The 20158-nt window shown below is 40.1% G+C and overlaps 1 protein-coding gene across 5 annotated transcripts in view; it reads right to left on the bottom strand.

Annotated features, from left to right (window-relative positions):
* Positions 1 to 2268: 2268 nt before the first annotated feature.
* Positions 2269 to 20158, bottom strand: part of rgs19 (regulator of G protein signaling 19) — a 32499-nt gene continuing 14609 nt past the window's right edge. For 4 of the 5 annotated variants that reach the window (XM_023393026.2, XM_023393029.2, XM_087170056.1 and 1 more), the window contains 4 exons: positions 10241 to 10413; positions 8906 to 9004; positions 8477 to 8711; positions 2269 to 6021 (listed from right to left, as the gene is read on the bottom strand). In XM_023393026.2, the coding sequence (XP_023248794.1) occupies positions 5833 to 6021; positions 8477 to 8711; positions 8906 to 9004; positions 10241 to 10413 (696 nt within the window). In that variant the 3' untranslated portion in view covers positions 2269 to 5832. The remainder of the gene's footprint in view (positions 6022 to 8476; positions 8712 to 8905; positions 9005 to 10240; positions 10414 to 20158) is intronic. The other variant, XM_023393028.2, reaches the window with a different exon arrangement.

The raw sequence follows: 20158 nt of genomic DNA, 5'->3' as shown, positions 1-20158 counted from the left end.
TCTGTGCATTGACTAAAGGACTCATTAGTTTAAGCTATAGCAATTATTTGGAATAAACATCTGCTTATAACATGCAACAAAAGTGACTATAAACTCTGCCAAAATTACAAGCTCAGAACATTGCTTCTGTTTTCTCCATAAATAAGAAAATATTGGTTAATTATTGGGAAATGATGGACTCCTGAAATTAAGCATTACCAAACTGTTTAGCACTCGTGTAGAAAGTTTACAGTAAGTGTGTATAATCTACTGTAATGTTGTGTGTCAAGTCTCGCAGCAGATCAGTCTTTTTGAACCTGGACTAGTTGACTTGACTGTTCATGGTTTAAAAGCTGTAGAGTGATATATATTAAAATAATAAGAGTTAAGGAAACTTTTGAATTAGAAAAGAAGAAAACAAAAAGCTAGGGGCTCACTGACACAGCTCAGGGGAAACTTCTGAACGTGATAATTATCAAAGCAGATCAACCGAAAACTTGGAAAATGCTGGGATAAAAAACTTGAGCGTTGTCAGTGTGTGTGGGAGTGAGTGTGAATGTGGAGGTATGACTAAGTAGGAAACCGTGTGTGTGTGTATATACTGTATGTCTGTAGGTATGTGTGAGTCTGTGTCACTTACAGAATTAATCCCAAACACAAACAGATCATGTTACAGTCAACTGTGTGTGTGTGTGTGTGTGTGTGTGTGTGTGTGTGTGTGTGTGTGTGTGTGGGTTTCCTTGAGGAACTGACTGTTGAGAGTATCAACACTGAGAGTCAACTGCAAAGCCTCCGTCTGTCTCTGCTCAGTTCATGTTCACTTTCAGTTCAAACATCAACTCAAACAGCAGGTCCACGATTGAGAGGTGGTTGTTAAGGTCACGGCTTCTCAACCTTCCTTTGAGTACTGACCCCTTTGTGTTCACGGTCCACTAAGGGTCCACGCACCACAAGTTGAGACCTAATGTAGACGGAGATTGTTGAAAATGAAAAAAATAAAATTTGAAAATTGAACCTGGAACACAGTGGTGATGAGATGCAAGAGAAAAAGTACTTGGAGAGAATGGATGGGAAGCCAGTGAGGGATCACACTGTTACCACTGCGATAGCAATGCCGATGCCATGTACGCTGATCAGTCCATGTTATGTTCCATAAGGATTTGGCCAGTGGGAGAACATTTGTCTGCTTTCTTTTTGATATCGTGTTCTTACATCAAGGCAGCGGTGAGTCACTTGTGATTTCTTAAGTAATTTTCTGGTTTGTTAATCTGATATTTCTGTTTCCTGTGTGTAGATTTTGAATGTGTGATCTTTGTCTGACTTATGCTTGTTAAGAGTTCCCTCACCACTGTTTACGTTCTCATATTTACAGAGTGGCTACACTGAGTGAGGAGCTGCAGGGCTTATTGCAGTTGGGGTTAACCTCAAACCTCCAGCACAAACAATCAAGGTAAGAGAAACTGAAAGAAGCCAAACGTTTTATTCAGATTATCCAAACCAATTTATTTGGAGCATAAACTAAATGCGAGTGCACCTGAAATGTTGCTAATAATTCATCACTGCACAAGAAGAAGACTGTGTGTACACACTGAGGATGGTAGGTCAAAGTCAAACTAGGAAGTGGTTCTGTAAAATGTGATTGATGTTTACGACGGAGTGAGTTGAGTAATAATTTTCCTATTCATGTTTGCTTCATCTCCAAAATTAGTTTGTCCGTTTTATTATCTGAATGCTCATGTTGGATGTCTTTTTAGTGATCTTCCCATGTTTCCAGATCTCAGCAACCATTTGGTATTTTATTCTTATTATAGAAAATAAGTAGAGAAAATGTAGTAACTACAGTAGGTTTGTTTTTCTGCCAAAAAGCCCCTGCAAGTTTATTTTCATTAAATAAAATCAATATTGTTTATATTGTGTTATGCTGTACAATATATATTGTGTTATATCTATGTTAAAATGTAAAAAAATGTTTATATAATATTTTACACTATATCATTATCAGATATTTTTAAGTCACAAAACATGATATAAGCCTCAAAAATTTGGTCAGCTAATAAAAATAAGACTCAAACTGTAAAACAACAACAATTATTATTTTTCTAAATTTCTATAGCCATTATAATATCAAAGGCAGGGTGGAGAAAGGCAGACAGTGGCAAGGTTGAGAGTTCGATTCCCAGTCGAGCTTCTCTTAAAACTAAGAAATGGACTTGAGCTGCTGGAATGGAACTTCTGATGAAAGAAAAATCACTTAGACACAAACATCAAACAAACGAAGCCGCTTCTCACTGGATGTTCAAGGGTTTCCGTTTATATATGTACAATTAAAATCACAGTTTTAACAAAATATAAAATAAATAACATTAACAATACTAAGATAAATGCATTCTGAGTGACCAGTCTGGTTAAGACCTAGGCATCTCTTCTTTTTTTTTTTTCTATTTTTTTCAAATCTGTTGTCTCTGCCTCCGCAGACAACTACTAACATTTGTTTTCCTCAACCTACATTTCCCATGAAGCACTGGGTGTAAGCATCCCATCTCACATAATAGGTATCTTCTTTTTTCTCTATATATTTTTTAATAGTTGTTTGTCATTAATATATCTATATATTTTTTTGCACCTGGGATTTCCTTCCACTCCCCTTCCTGAATCGACCAACCACAGATCAGCCCTGCGGCCTCCTGCTGCCAATCAGGAGCAGGTGTCCCGAGAGGGTGACGGACAGTGGTGAGGTCAAAGGTGAGAGGTCACAAAGGCAGAGGTCAGCAGCAGCAGTGCCCAGGTAGGCCACCCTGGTGTGTGTGTGTGTGTGTGTGTGTGTGTGTGTGTGTGTGTGTGTGTTTGTGTTTGTGTTTGTATTACTATACTCATTAGGACAACTTATACTTTTAAGTTGAAAACACTTATACAAATATTGGAAATTTCATAAATTCTTTTTTCATATTTATGAAATTTATTTTTTCAATACCAACTACAAAATGGTCTGAACAGTGTTTTCAAATTGAAAATGATTTCCATAGGACAAAACACAGCATAAATTTCACTGTATTTGTAACCGGAGGTGAATAGGGAAGGAATTGTTTTAAATTTTATATCATATAGAGAATATATCACAGTTTGATTCACTTCTTCCTCCACATATAGACGTTTTCCTCCATGTCGTACAGAAAAAAATATTAATTGTTTGTGGATCCTTGTTCTCTGTTCGTTGTTTATTAAGTTGATATAGTGTCAATTTTACATGGGCTCTTTTTCCTGGTGCAGCTTTAAGTTGATAGATGATACAGTTTGACTGGGATCTATGGCTGCAACTAAAATATATTTTTATTTCTGATTAATCTTTGAGTTATTTTTTGATTGTTTTAGTCTAAAAAAAAATGCAAATTACAAGTTCAGATAACCCAAAGTGCTTCACATTTTGTTTTGTCTCAGTCCAAATCCCCAAAACATTCAACATTCAATTTAGAATAATATAAAACACCAAAAAAAGCAGCAAATTGTCACATTTGAGAAGCTGACCGACCGATCAATTAATCCACTAACTGATTCAGCTCTACTATGGATTCATTTTTTCTCCTAATTTGGTCGTCAAATTTTGCTAAACATTAATGGCTTGAATGGGGAGGAATTGTACTAATAGGCTGAAACTGAAAGTCGTCCGGATGTATAGTAACACAAATTTTTTAAATGTGTGCAGGTGTACACATGTATGTGTGTTGTTTTTCTGAACTCCAGTGTTTTATTGCAGTGTCTGTGGTGTTGCTTTGGGTGGGGATCAGTACAGCCTCAGAGGAATCCTCCTCTTCTTGCAAAACATCCAGGAATGGGAGAGAATGGGAGAAAAAAAAAAAAAAAAATCAGCATAATTAAAATGTTCCATATAGTTTTCTCTTAAAAAATAGACGTCTTGTCTGTTTGTAAATCAGTAGTTGGAAGGAATTGACATCCATCCGTTCGTCCGTTTGTTTATCACAGGAGTGAAATGATTAATCCAGCAAACGAGTGGTGAGGGAGAAATAAAAACAGGAAGAAGAAACTGAAGTTTTTTGTCCTTTGTAGCACAAGCACCCTGTGTTTTCCAGTTGAAAGAGAGAAAAAGAAAAGAGAGAAAGAAGGGGAATGAGCCAGCATCAATCTCGTTGTTTTGCCTTCCGTCAGTCCTGAAGTAGAGGCAACCGAAGCATGAAAAACAAGGCGATGAGGTGGGCGGAGGTCAGGAACATCCACCTTTAATTGGCTCTTAAAGTTGACTGGACAGTCATGGGGGTGGGGGGGGTAAAAATCCACAAAGAATCCATGGCACAGAAGAATATTTCTCCCCTTTGAAATGCATGAAAATCTCCCAAAGTAATACATACATCTCCACGTAACAGTAGATGATATCCCAAAGACATACTTTCACACCCCAGATCACTTCGTGCTCCATTCAGGAGTCGAGGTGAAAAAGAGGGAAAAAGTTAGGAAACACAAGGAAGGTGAGAGAGGAGAAGAGGCTCTACGACAGAACACTGGAGGAAAGGATGAATAGAAGGAGTGATGTGGAAGAAAAGAAGATGACAGAAATAAGGATAGTAACTTAAGGAATCTTAAGGACAGGTGAAACCAGGACATTTATGAACTGAGTCTGACTGATACGTCTGCATGGCCAGGAAAGAAATGACAGGTTTATTCTCAACTCAGTAAATATCTTAATATCTAGAGAAAAAAAAATGGATCTATTGTTTTGTTTTTTTTTAACTGGTCAATTAAATGGTTTATTCCAAAGTTTTCATTTTTGCTCTGAACTGTCAAACTGTGCAACCACCAGCTGCTGAGGAAGACAGGGTATGTGGTTGAAAGCTTTGGATAAGTCAGTAAGTTGAGCTTGATATATTGTTAACATGTCTCCACCTGTCAGATGGAGTTTGCTCTGACCTTTTAAACTGTGCAAAGACCATCTGCTGAGGAAGACCAGGAGATGCGGTTAAAAGCTCCAGAAAAAGCTACAAAAAAAAGTAACTGTACGTTCAGTTAAGATTTATTTTTTGTCAAACTGATCCAAAATGCTGTTTATGTTAATATCTAATCTGTCCATACATCATCACTGACTTAATTCGATAATATCTGCCTTTTAAAAATACAGCATTGCTCGGCTCTATTTTCAGACTTGAGAAAATGTTGATTAGAATTTCATGAATATAAATTGTGTGTGTCTTTATGATTCTTTCTGGTTTCACTGCTGTTAATTTTTTTTTTCATCTTAACAAAATCTAATTGTGGACATGTGAAGTATTTGTGGGTATTAACATAAAAAATTGTTACATTTTGATATATTGTCCATATTACAAAAACTTGAACCCTTGTCCCAACATTATATTTTTAATTTAATTCAACTGCCTTTTCTTCCTCTTTTCACAATAAGTGCAAGACAGATATTTTATATTTAATGTGTCCATGTTTTTTATGTTGACCATTTATTTTAATATAATGCTTTTTTCATTTTCCTGCTTTTGAAGGCCTTCACACTAGACTGGAGAGGAGAATGGATCAAGGTGGAAGAGAAAGGAACAAGAGTTAAAAGGAAGATTAAATGTCAAGAAAGAGAGAATAGATGGACTACAGAAGAGAGGAGGTCTTGGCAACAGTACTAAAAGAGGAGGGAGAGAAACGAAAAAGAGAAGAAAGTCTTGGCAGTAATTGGAGAGATTTGGGATTCTGAGAAAAGGAGAAGTGAACTGAGGAGGAGTCTGATCATTTTTGCAAAGTTCTGGACCCGGAGGAGTGTGCGAGAGAAGCGATGAAATGGTCTGGCGTCGATCCTATAAGTGTAGGATCAAGAGAAGAGGAGGATGAGGGGGAGGCGGTGTGGGACTAGGATTCAGAGGAGGTACGCGAGCCGCCGTGAACGAGCGACTTGTAGATGTTGGAGGAGAGGAATCGTGGGTAGGAGTCCCTGTGCATCAGCGTGTAGATCTGCAGCTGGGCGTCTTCGAACGTTTGAGGCGTCGGGTCCTGCATCTTCCTGTTGATCACCTCTCGAACCCGGGCATCCAGACTCACCTGGGGGAGGAAATTTAGTTCAGTTCAGTGAAGCAAGAAGACGAAGCATTGAAGGACAAAGTGCAGGGTTTTCATGTTCTAGCACAACTATAAACTGTAGATGACACTCAACCATTTTCCAAAAACAAACCCTTCCGTATTCAGCAGAGACTTGCTGACAGAGAATTGCTTCAGATGTGAGGCTAGTTTCATACGAAATTTTACTTTTGTGTAACAACAGAATTTTATTTATTTATTTATTTTTTTCTAGTTCTGTTATCGAGCTTCTGAGAATATGAGATTGCGAGGTTTTTGGTAAAGAAACCTATCACACCAAACTATTACAGTTGACCATTGGGTGTGACTGGACACTTTGTGAGGGTGCTGCGCAGAGAGTGGTGAGATCTGGGGCAATTGTGAAGCTTTTTCAGTAAGTACTGAATCAGTATTTACTGGCTTTCCTCGTCTTTCATGATTGTAAAATCAATATTTTTGGGTGTTGGACGTTCAGACAAAGTTAAATATTTGGGAAACTGCATTTTTCACAATTATATTTTTCTGACATTTTATAAACTAAATGATTAATTAAAAAAATTAACACATTATTCGATAATGAAAGTAATCGTTAGTTGCTTTGCCTTCACATGTCACCTACTTTCACTTGGAACTCAAAAACAACATAACACACACATACAGAGTGGCTCCGCAACCACAGCACCGGCAGATATTTATAGTATGAGAGGTTTTCTTTTATGTTTTCCCTCTGCTCTTATTTAGGAAAGACACACACACACACACACACACACACACACACACACACACACATACACAGGGAAAGAGAAATAGGCATCGTACCAAGGTCAGACATGCATCCAGACAGTCAGGCATGCATCTTCTCTGCCAAACTCACATGTCTGGATATCTGTATTTTAGTGTGTGTGTGTGTGTGTGTGTGTGTGTGTGTGTGTGTGTGTGTGTGTGTATATGTCTATAAAAAGCCTTCACTGCTAGAAGGTGATGAGAGCAGCAATTTATAGCTTCCTGTAAACACATTATACGCACACACACGAACACACCTGCAGACAACTATAAACACACCAGTGTCTAAACATGCCAACACACACACACACTAACACACACACACACTCTCTCTCCAATGATGGAGCCTGACAACCCTCCAGCATTAATGCTAAATAAAGCAACCACTGTTAAACACACATACATACACACACATACAGAGTTAAAAATAGCAGTTAAGCAGACAATGCTTCCCCCATTTCTCAGCAGAAACTAGAATTACCACCTCACAGTTGTACGCTTCCGCCAACCACTCTAGTTACAGTTACACAACAGTGTTTTGTGTGGTCATAGTGACCTTTGACCTTTGAGAACCAAAATCTAATAAGCTCATCTTTGAGTCCAAGTGAGCGTTTGTGCCAAATCTGTAGGGATTCCCTTAAGACATTCCGGAGATCTTGTGTTCTCAAGGCCAAACTTATGTTTTGTAAGGTAACAGTGACCTTGACCTTTGACCTTTGATCACCAGAATCTAATCAAGTTCATCTTTGAGTCAGCTGCCAGAAAGCATGACCTAGATTGTGTTTGAAATCACTCACTCATTCACTTCTCCCAACAGGGAGTCCTATGTAGAGGACTATCTAGTGAGTTCATTGGCAAAATGAAAAAACACTTTCAGACAACACTCGGGTCATTTTCTCTGCGCCGTTTTTCTTCATCATTATCATTAAAAGTTTCTATATTTAGATATTTAATTAAAAAAATTCAGTCGTCAGCCCATTGTCTACTGGTAAACAGCTTGCCCGCCAACTGCAGCTGGTGACGGCAGTCCTTGATCTGCTCTGCAGCCTCGGCGAGCTTGGCGTAGCAGCACATGTAGCAGAACAAGTGTAGTAGAACAAGAACCATTGTCACTAGCTGCAGTCCAAGACGGTGGCGTTACAGTCCGTCTGCGGGACTAGAGACATGTCTGCAGGCAGGGAAACATGAAGCGGGACGAGCCAGGGCAGCGACTTCACTTTCAAATTAAAGTACTTATATAGAGCACCTCATAAATAAATACCAGCACTGTCTGAACTAATACTCCACATGAACTGAGCAAAATTGGTTATGACACAATTTGTAAACACACAGCACATTGTTGGAGAGGAATAGTGGCAAGCAGACAAACAACCCAAAGAAGTGTCAAAGCAGCGCAAAGATACAAATTCTAACTAAAAAGATTGTCATATGATCTCTTGGCCAGATCACCCACCCCTTACTCTCACTATACATTCGGACAGCACTACAAAATGGGGAACTCCCTATATAGTGGACTATATAGGAAGTAGTGAGTGATTTCGCACACATCCCTTCAAATCAAATCTAAAAGACAAAAAAATCTAAACATGGAGAGCAATAGATCACAAAATAGATTGTGTTTCAACCGTCCGACTTTCTGTAAGCCATTGTAACCTACCTCTTTTGGCGACAATATGGAAATATAGTCCTCATATATGGAGCGTGCTTTCTCCTCGACAGTGCTCTTGTTTATTTCCTGTTTGAGGTCTTCACAGGCCAGCCAGAACAGCATGTTCTCCTCGCTGTACTCCGTCCGCAGGAACTCCCGGAAAACGTTCCGGCCCGCCGGGTTCCTCATCAGCTTGTCAAAGGACTGAGACCAGAGCCGAATCTCTTCCATTGAGGGTTTGGTGCTGAGGAGGGAAGAGCGGAGAGATGGTTTTGGATTTGTTTACAAATTCATCCGCTGTTTTGTGTTTATGTGCTGAATGACTTTCATGCTTTATGTGGGCCAGTTTTGGGCTGTGGAACCGGGCATTTACTGGGCCATAAGAAAACTAGCATGTGGCCCAAGTATGGGCCAGATGTGTTGGCTCTGCAGACTCACCAAGCTTCACAGTTTGGTATGGTTTCCATCTTGGTGTCCTGTGATATTCTCTTCCTCCTCCTCCGCCTCCGTCGCTCCTCTTCATTCCTGATGGTGAGACTGACATGATAAAACAGCTTTCAGACAGGAAACACGCGCACGCGCACACACACACACACACACACACACACACACACACACACACACACACACACACACACACACACACCACAGCTGACAGGAGAGTAATTGCTCTCAGAGCCCATAAACACATGCACAATCACACACAACGATGTCACTACCCCATTTAATGACACTAACCACAGTTATGTTAACAGCCAAGTTAAGCAGGAGTTACAGGTGTCTACACCTTTTGTGTGTGTGTGTGTGTGTGTGTGTGTGTGTGTGTGTGTGTGTGTGTGTGTGTGTGTGTGTGTGTGGCAGAAAATGAGAGAGAGAGCGCTATAAATAATTAGTTCCCCTGTGGGAACTAAAGAGACCTAATCACTGTGCAGCTACTGGCTGACTAACGCTCAGTGTGTGTGATGTAGCAAGAGTGAATGAGCAAAAAAAAAAAAGTATAAGTAAATGTAAAACCTGTGCAGCTCTCAAACAAAACCTCGAAACAATACAAAAAAACAAAAAAACAGCTGATGTGTACTTCCTAAAAAATATATATGTGTCAGGGCTGCAGAGGCTGTAAGTACACAGAGTGAAAAACTGCAAGAAGCATGACGGGTCAGCACTTGTGTTTCCTCCTACACATTTCTGAAGCTGGTGGAGATTGTTACAAAGGAAGACAAGATGAAGCCACTGTTAGAAAGCCTCGGCAGCCTGCTCCCTCTGATTAACATTGAAAATTCTGTCAAACAGAAAATGTAGCCGAAGCTAATGCTAAACTTTCTGCTCCCTCTGATGAATGAGGAGGGAATATATACGAGTGAATTAAAGCACATAAACATGGTGGCTGCTGTTAGTAGTGACATCACAGCAACACTCTTGTGCTCAAGCTCAAACAAACATCTAGTACAGGTGATAATCAACGAGTGAAATGTTACACAACAAAATATTTATTCTTTCAATAGAGGCTTCAACAGCAGGACAACTGTAACATCTCACTCAGAACCATAAGTTTGCCTTTAACAGAAACTAAAACAACTTTATTGGGTCCTTTTTACATTTGTTGTTCCTTGATAAATTTAATTTATATTACAATGATAATGTATCTTTATTTCAAGTCTTTTACAGCTGCGTTAACAGGAATCCTAGGCTTTTATGTGTAGATGTCTGTGTAAATGCAGTGTGTGTGTGTGTGTGTGTGTGTGTGTGTGTGTCTGTGTGTGTTTTTTCTCCTACCATGAGCAGCTGCAACAGCAGCACCAGCAGAAGCAGCAGGCGTTGGGCCGTTGGGAATTCTGGGTGGTGGTCATGCCTCGCCCCCCTCCCGTCCCGCTCAGTGCCGAGGTCTCGCTGCGACCTCCCCCCATGGCCAGCTCGCCCCCTCGCTCGGCCGGGATCGGACCTGTGTACTGTACAGAGAGAGAGAGAGGGACTGTAATTGAACTGTAACGAGTCATTTACAGTGGAGGAAGAAGTTGTCAGATCTTTTAATTAAGTGAAAGTATCAATACGGCAATGTAGAAATACTGTATTACAAGTTAAAGTCCTTTATTCAAACATGGAGTTATAGTGTTATGGCTGATTGAGGTGAAGCTACTGTAGTTTTAACTACTTTATATAGTTCCCACAGTGTGGGTCAAGCCCCTTCCAAGAGGTCACAAGATAAACCTGGGGTGTCGTGACGTGATTAATGTCGTGGGAAAGATGAAAAAACTCATTTAGATTCACTTTTTGCACTTTCCTCTTATCTTTTTTTTGAAGTGATGCAGAATTTCACCTCTTTAGGTCATGAACACGTTTTTAAATGAAACCACCTGAGAAGATTAGAGTGGAAATATCTCTTTGGTGAAAATGTGAACAACTCAAAGACGTCTGTGACCCAGGGCCCCGCCTACATGCTGTTTGGTTTAATCTGGAATTATGTATTTTGTAAAAACTCATCATGTACATTTTTATGTAGGGAAAAGTAATCAGAATTGAAGCTGTAAAACAATAATGTAGTAAAAACACACAAAAACCATCTCTAAATATAAAGTAACATAAAATATAAATACAATTACAGTAAAATACAAGAATCTCTCAAGGACTGTACTTGAGTACAGATACCACAGAAACTTCAAAATGACTGACCAGCCTTTTTGAGATATTAGGACAAAAGTTTCAAGTTGCATTTTTTCTTTTGTAGAGCTGAGGTCTGGGAAAGTTCAGTCAGTCGGGATGAGACACAGACGCAAGCAGTGAACCCGAGGGGCTAAACTTTTTTTGAATTTTTACTTAACAGCATAAAAAAAAAAAAAAAAAAGATAACAAAGAGCTTTTTAAATGTTCCTGAAAGCAAATGCCCCAACATACAGTAAATGTGTCTGAATCTGGAGAAACCTGAGCTGTAACAACACCACTGATGTTAGACTGAGGATAGAAATTGGCTTCACGTGACCATGTTTGTTTATAGTAATCACACTGAGACAGCACAGTTAATATGGCAGTCCTGTGTGTGTCAGTCCTTATACAGGGTGGATGATTATAAGGTCACAGTTTAAGACAAATTTACAGTCAAAATATAAATATCCTCAGCAAGATCTGCCTCACTGGATTACAACATGAACATTATGTGAACTGCTTTAGCAGCATTAGCTTCAGTCCTTACACTCCGTGTGTCTCTGTTGTATCGGACATGCTAATAATCGTTTAATTGTGTATTGAGGTGGGAGGGAGAGGAAAAGTGGAGAAGAGAAGAAAAAAAAATCAGGTCAGTGAGATGAAGCAGCAGATTTCAGTGACTTGAAGACACAGTTACTCTGCAGTGTAACCTGCTTTGAGGTTTCCAAAGGAGATGGAACATAAAACTGTTTACATTAACTAACATTAGATTTAGATTAACATGAACAAGAAAGAACTGTACGCAAAAATAGTCATTCAGGCTTGAACAGATTATAGTTTTCTTCACAAATAATGAGAGAGACAGTGATGGAAAAAAGAAAAAAAACGAGAGAGAGGTTAAATTATGAAGTGAGAGACAGCAAGAGAGAAAGAATAAATAAATAGATTAGGGGAAAGAGACAGATATGACAAGAAGGACATTCTGGAGTAAAGAGGAAGGGAGAGACTAACAAATTCCAAACCCTCTGCATCAACTTTAGAGAAGGTATAGAGAGAGAGAGAGAGAGAGAGAGAGAGAGAGAGAGAGAGAGAGACCATGTAGAATAAAGGAAGTGAAATAGAGCGGGTATGGAGGCAGACTGGGCAATGTGATGCATCATGTGATTGAGTTGTGATCACACAAACACAAAAATAATCACACACACACACACACACACACACACACACACACACACACACAGGTTCCTCTACTTTGGGTTCTAGACTAAGGAGCCTGAAGTTGCTGGATTTGCAGATGTTTGTTTTTTGGAGCTTTTTAGGACTGACGTTTTTTTTTTTTTTTACAGACATTTAAAATGCAACCATATTTGTATATATTTGCTTTGACTACTCGAAGCTCAAATACATGATCTTAAGACCTACGGGCCAGGAAGAGTTCAATCCACCCATAGGGGCAAATATACACAAACTGTATCATCGCACACAGTAACATATAGTATGAGTGCACATGTACATACATACACACACATTTGCCCCGAAATACAGCAAATATATACACACACACACACATACACACAAAGACACATACATACACGCAGATAATTCCATGTTGATTCTATCATCACTAGATTGGATGCGTTTGTTATTTTTAAATTTCTCTAAAATGGTCAAACTACAGCTCAGCTAACATTAACCTCCAGCTGTCGACTCTGTGTGTATATCTGCCAGCACAGGGACAGACGTGGGCCGCTGACCTGTGTGTGTGTGTGTGTGTGTGTGTGTGTGTGTGTGTGTGTGTGTGTGTGTGTGTGTGTGAGAGCGGGTGAATGTGACAGAGTAGTTGGTGATGCTGTTAAATGCACACAGCCTGTTCAGAAATTGAGCATTAAAACGAGTCGTCAGGACTTCTGTAATTTCTATGACACAACTGTACAGTCACCACCCTCAGCCACACACAACACCAGGCCGTCACTGTGTCACTGAGCTGAAACATATATTTAATTAGTATCTTCTTAGACCTAGTTTAAAAATATCATCTACATGAAAATTGAGTGTATAGGCTCTGGAAAGTTTTGCAATCTTTTCAGCTACCCGGTTTTCATTCGTGGTGTCCTGCCAACACTTTAGACCTTTTTTTTTTTTATAATGGTGGGCTATGGGGAAAACATGTTTAACACCTACAGTACCACCGCTGGCCACTAGGACAACTTGGAAACAAAGCTAAGGCCAAGAACACACTGTAAGTGTGTCGTATTAACAGGCTGCAGATTCTGTGTCTCGCCTACTTTCCCACGTGAAATAGAGAGAGAGAGAAGACTGTTGATATCATATTCACATATAATATAATAATTTTAGCAGCAGTATGTGGAGACAGTGGCATTTTATGTAAGCAGTGTGGTCTTGGCTTCATGCAATGTGCCATATCCAGCTCTCTTATTACACCCATAGAGAAAACCAACTGAGTTACAGTTGTTACATAATAATAACTGTACAGCACTTTTCAAAGTGGTTTACATGGTTTTCAGCAGGAGTATAACTACAAGTTAAGTTAAAACAATAAAACAATAAAAACAACAACAGATGCTGGTTGATCAAAGGTTAAGAAGACTGCTGACAGGTGTACAGTGTGTGTGAGTGTACTCACTGCTGAAACGCACACAAATTACATGGACAACCGCACACTATCAGAAACACACACACACACACACACACACACACACACACTGCACTGATGTCACCGTTTACCTGCTGCCCTGTCTAAGCAAAGACAGAGAAACACTCCCTTCCTCTCTCTTTTATCACCCGCACCATCTTTTATTACACACAGCTATCAGATTTCTGCCTTTGTGTGTGTGTGTGTGTGTGTGAGAATGTGAATGAGAGAGACTGTGTGTGAGAAAGAAAGAAAGAGAGAAAGAAAGAAAGAAAGAAAGAAAGAAAGAAACCAAAGTGTACACTTCCTTTTCAGCAGATGTCTCACTTCCTCTTTTATCCCACGTGTTTTTCTGTGTGTGTGTGCGTGTGTGTGTTTAACAGGATTTGAGTTGGAGTGTTAATCTCATTAAACTAGATGACATTAGAAAGACTTAGAAATTACTCTCTCTCTCTCCATCTCTCTCTCTCTCTCTCACACACACACACACACACACACACACACAGTAGTTCACTTCCTTATCATCTTGACTCCATCTCTGTAAATATTTTTTTAACCTCTATATATTCGGGTAAGGTTGACTAAGCACACACGTTTTCTCGCAACACCCTAACAGCTGATAGGAGTGTAAGCCCCTTGCTTAAGGGCACAGGCTACCTATCAAGAAAGAGGAGAAACAGAAGACAGTTTCTTATTGAATTTACTACACACACATATACACACACACTTATCCCCCGTCAGAATAAGGACCATGTCCGAACATTTCAGCAACTTGTCCTAAAGATATTCCTGCCCACTTCACACCGTGATGTGACGAGGTGAAAAAGGAACCAGGGTTTGAACTTCTGCCATATATCCCCATATTTTAAGGATATCATGTCACCCTCTCTACGATGGACGGCTTTGGAATTCTTATTCATAACAGCTGTAAACACTTTTAATCTGCGACATCCGTGACTTTTTTAGGCATAACCCGACCCTTACAGTTCTTTTAATCAAATCAGGTCAATTTTTATCTATGTAGGGCCAAATCACAACAGAAGTTATCTCAAGGCACTTTTCAAATAGAGCAGGTCTAGACCGTACTCTGTGTAGTATTAATTACAGACACTCAACAATTCCCACCATGAGCAAGCACTTGGCAGCAGGGGCAAGGAAAAACTTCCCTTTAGGAGGCAGAAACCTCAAGTAGAACTGGACTCAGGGTGGCCACAAATTCAGCCATGTCTCATTCTCACAAACAGTGTTCCTGGAAGCTTGGTGACACAGTGTCTATTTACAGGTCTTTCAGTGGCTACTGCTGGTTGTCTGACACTCTGCATTAAACTGAGCATTGGCATGAGCCTCAGATAGTTAGCTAAACCTGACAACAATTCAACAGCACAACGAACGCAGTTGTTCGACCGCTGTGCAGCAGCTACATCAAACAAGTGTCCAGCTGGAGCAGAGCTACAGACTCACGGGGGCCCAGAGCCTGTTATTATCTGTGGGTGTGATTGCAGCACGAATGTTATAGGCTGAGAGACTCGCCAGTCAAACAGGCATACAACATGACTTACATAGCCTCTCAAGTCCCTTTTCCACTGGTCAAAAAACCTGCTAAGACCCACTAACCACTGGCTTTTGTCTGCAATGGAAAGGTGTACAATCATATTCACTCTCGGGGCAAATGACTCTGTAGGAGACACAGGTATTTACTGACCCCAGCATTGATGTAAACACAACATCTGGGAGAACATGCTAATCCCCCCCACCACCCTTTATCGTGCTGTGAGGTCTTTAAGAGCACAAACACTGTAAACACAACTGTTTACCAGCACCTCCAGCGTGGTGCTGTTCAACCACATGCACAGCGGCTACACCGCACTCTGGGCTGAACGAGTGAGCTGCAGCTCCGACACAAAGTATGTTTGAAAAATAACTGATAGAAGCGTCACACACGGAGGCTCCAAGCCCGGGATCATACGCTACGGATCCGTTTAACAGTCAGCACAGCAGCAGATAGCTCACTCTTTCTTTTTGGCATGGCAGCATAAAAAGGAGTTAATTGCCTTTTTTTTTTTTTAGCATGTTTAAAAAACCCACATACACCCACTAATTTTGGTGTAAAAAGGGCACTAGTCTCTGTTTCACAGGTTTCCTTGCTTTAATTAGCCATTGTGGAAGTCTTGCTTCTATCCATGTTCTATGAGAAACGTGTATGTAATACTGGACTGGAGGGTAAAATTTGAATGGTGAGACACATAGACATATTTTGTTAGTATATGTCAAGAATTAATCCCATAATTGTCGGGCTGCTATTCTGACAGCAACATTGACAAACAAGCACATGAGTGTTTTCTCATTCATACTGTTGCTAACATGAATGAAAACAATCAAATTTATACTGTGTATTTAAAAGCACACACATCACGTTGTATACTTTATACTATCATCCATTAAAATCTATTGGTTACTTTTTTATAGCTTGACTGTGATCACCGTCTTTGGACCGCACCGGTGTGTGTTACCAGCTCTGCATGCTTTGTCAGCACAGATGGACTCACATACCATGCCAATAAAGCAAGATGAAATTTAAATTCAGTGAGAGACACTGCCAGGGCTTTTGTGTACTGCATGTATAGTACATCTACCAACACACACACACACACACACACAAATACGCACGCAGCTGCGCCTGCCAGCAGGGTTTAAGTAATTAAGCGCTCACTTGAAGTATTAATCTGAGAGATTACTGCTCCATAATCTCACCACCTGATCGCCAACAGCCCTCGCTCCGTGCGCGTGTGTGTGTGTGTGTGTGTGTCAGTGACAGAGAGGTGAGGGTCACAATGGCAGATCAAGAGACAGAGAGATGATATGATAGAACGAGGGGACGTATGTGAGAGAGAGAGTAAACAAGTTCGATATTTTTATCCATCTTTTCTCATCCATCTTGTGAAATGTGTTAGTTCCTTTTGTGTTGACGTTACGCTGAACCGAACTGAAGGTTAGCAGACGGAAGCGAAGGGAGGGAGACGGGAAATAAAGAGAGGCAAAAGACAAAGAGAATGAGCAGAACATGAAGACAGAGTCCTGAAATCAGGATGTTTTAACAGCCAGGAGGTTATGAAACTGCTGCTTGGTTGTGATTCAGCAGAACAGACCGAGGATGGTAATTATCTGCTAGTTGTCAGTTCATCCAATGCTTAATCCAGAGCCAGATATTTTTAACGAGTTCTATCTCCATGAAATTGGCCATGGATCTTATTGTACTGAGAGGATGACTCAGACTCTGGTGACCTCCTGAACCTTCCTCTAGTGTCAAAACTTTACATTCATGCTCCTCAGAGGAAGAACTCTCAGGACAAAATATGATAAACTGATAATCAGAGAGGTAACGTAGCAGCAGTTTGACCTGCTGATGTAGATATGCCAATGTGTGCCATCTACAGGCAATGAAAGCAAACACGTTGCAGTTTGATTCCAGGGCCACCTGCAGACAACGAGTGCAACAAATACTCTTTCTGCATACAGCTGCTGCTCCTCTGTGCATGTGTAAGTGTGTGTGTTTGAGGTTTAATATTTGACATTATGGAAGCCTGAAAAGTTTTGTTAACTGTAGCATATTTTTTGCTGAATACTGGAAAGAGTACAGAGTTCACTTTGCAGTGTCAGAGAGGACACCGGACGAAGGAAAGGAGGGATCCTCCACACATTTCTAGCTGTTCAAAGAAATGAATGGGAGGTGGTGGGATGCTAAAGGGACGACAGCTAATAAATTGACTTCATTTACTTTAATAATATCATTACTGTTAATATTGAACTTAATTTCAGATTATGGCCTTCAACCCTTAAAGGGGCTTTTGTAAGTTTGAATGTTGTTTCTTGTCGGGAGTGGGCGATGGTGATTGTCTCTTGAAAAGAGCTTCGGCCATTGTTGTGTTTAGAAGACGACGTTATAATTCGCCTTCTGTGCCGCGCTACGTCTTCAGGGCAGATTGGAGGATACAGTGAGTTGCTATCGGAAAGTGGCGTGACGGGCCGGGGCTAGCTGGTTAGCATACTAACTTCAGTAAAAGGTAAGTAAGTACTGGTAAGTAAATAGCTGTTAATACTAATGCTGGTTATGTAGCAATAACAAAACCTACAAATAGCTCCTTTAAGAAAACAACACATATCCTATGTTGTTTGAATTGTACAGAATCCAACAAACGTAAGGTGGAAGGTTTTCTTCTGGACTTCCTGGGAAAATATCTTTTCTCTGGATTCCCAAAATTTCCCTTCATGAATCAAGTTTGATTTTAAAAACAGAACTTTTATCATATATAAAGTAGGATTCATTCTATTCATCAGATCCTTTTTAATTTATTGGATTAAGTGGTAATATTTTTCTTAGAAAAACAATTCCTCTTAAAGGTACACTATCTTTGAGGTGGAAAAAACAAAATGCAAATCATCAAGAATCAGTTGAGCCTCAGTTTTTCAGTGTAGCGTCTTACCAGTTTTATGTCCTAGAGATTATAATGGAGCGTCTGACCACTTTTAAAGACATGAGGTTACTTCTTTGTGCGGTGACAGGGAGTGAAAAATCAGCCACATGCAGCCATTTTGGCATGTTATTATAGTGACAGGTTAGAGGAACAAGAGCACTGTTGTTGGAGATTTAGTTGTAACCTTGGAGCGATCTTCAGTGATCGATATTCACCTGTTGAATGCAACAACTTATGCAACAACTTATGCAAACTTATGCAACACCGTGTTTCTGTAACTACCGGATCTAAACAAGCAACAGACTACACTACATGTTACACTTCCTTACACCTTCAGGCATTATTTCCTTAAAAGTGAGTAGTCCATTTCTAACTAACTGTCTGTCATGTTCTGTAAATGATTTTTATACTGTCGGTGCAATCACAGTGACGTAAAGCCCTCAGGTGAGTGTATCTCAGAGTTTGACTCGAACTGAGACTTGAGGTCAGACTGAAATGAGCTGCAGCACAAAAACCATAAAACTAAAATATTAGGGCTGCAACACATGATTACTTTCATTATTGACTAATACATTTTTTAGTCTCTGACATGATAAAAAATGCCAAGTTATGAGAGCTCCTAAATGCCTTGTTTTGTGCAACCGTCAGTTTAAAACCCAAAGACTTTTAGTTTGAAATAATATAAAACCAGCAAATATTTACATTTGAGACGCTATAACCAGACAATATTTGCCCTTTTTTTTTTGTTTGAATAAACTCTAAAGATCAAGTGATTATCAAAAATGGCAATAATTTTTCAACAGTTCGACTGATCTTGACTGTTTCAGATTATAAGACACAACTACACACATCCACAAAGCACAGTAAAAAACTCTCGATTCTCTTGTCAAGCCTTATTTGTATCAAGTTTGTGTATCACCATGATTTAGCCAACATCCCATTTCCAGCAGTAGATAACTGGGTGTAAAACGACTTAAATCCTGAAGTCAGTGGTCGTCAAACTACTTCATATCAAGGACCCCTAAACTGACATCACGTAGACCATCCCCATCTGATTCTTGCTTGTAGATGTTTTATTACAGAAAGTGTGTGAAACCCTTGACCAAACTATTCATGCATTCTGTCATTGTCTTACTCATGGATAGAATTATGGTCGAAAATAAATGACTCCCAGTTCTGCTGGAGAAATACCTCTGGGGGTCCCCGGACCCCACATTGAGAACCACTGCCTTAAGTTACTGATGCCACTGCCTCCATTTCCTCTCAGTTACATGGTAAATTTACTCAACTTTGTAAGCAGACATGTGTTCCAGTGTGTTTCTGCTTTGGTCAGTGTGAACTTTGCTATATTAAATGTGACGTCACTGTAGGTAAAGGCAGGTCACTGGTTCTTGTTTCAAACAGTACAGGTGGATTTCAGTGAGTCAGACTCCAGATCCAGTTCAGGAAAAAGGGGAAATGTTTTATGGAGGAGAGGAGCTCTTCCAAACTCCTGTCCTGACATGTTGAACACAGCTAAAGCTTTGCTATTGCACTGTTTAACACACACACACACAAACACACACAACACACATGCTTTATACAGCTTGCTCCTCTCCTCTCCACTCATCCTGCTCTTGATCTGTCTCTCTTCATTTAGTCTTTCTTTGAAAATGTCACACGCACTCCCTCGCATTCAGGGTAAAACTCTCTCGTACTTTATAACAGTCTCACAGTCACACACACACACACACACACACACACACACACACACACACACACACACACACACACACACAGTAAGTGGGTCTATAAATCCAGCCTAACAGCGCTGTGGTGACAGATTCAAGGTTTTACACCAGAGGGCTGCGCCGACAAACCATATCAGCTCCCAAATTCATCTCAACTCCTCTCCTTATATGGACAAGCCTGTCTTAACACACACACACA

Source organism: Seriola lalandi, unplaced genomic scaffold (assembly GCF_002814215.2).
Source record: "Seriola lalandi dorsalis isolate HSWRI2012SDOR001 ecotype SW California unplaced genomic scaffold, Sedor1 jcf7180002054927, whole genome shotgun sequence".
Taxonomy (NCBI): Eukaryota; Metazoa; Chordata; class Actinopteri; order Carangiformes; family Carangidae; genus Seriola; species Seriola lalandi.
This window is presented reverse-complemented; position numbering and strand designations above follow the sequence as displayed.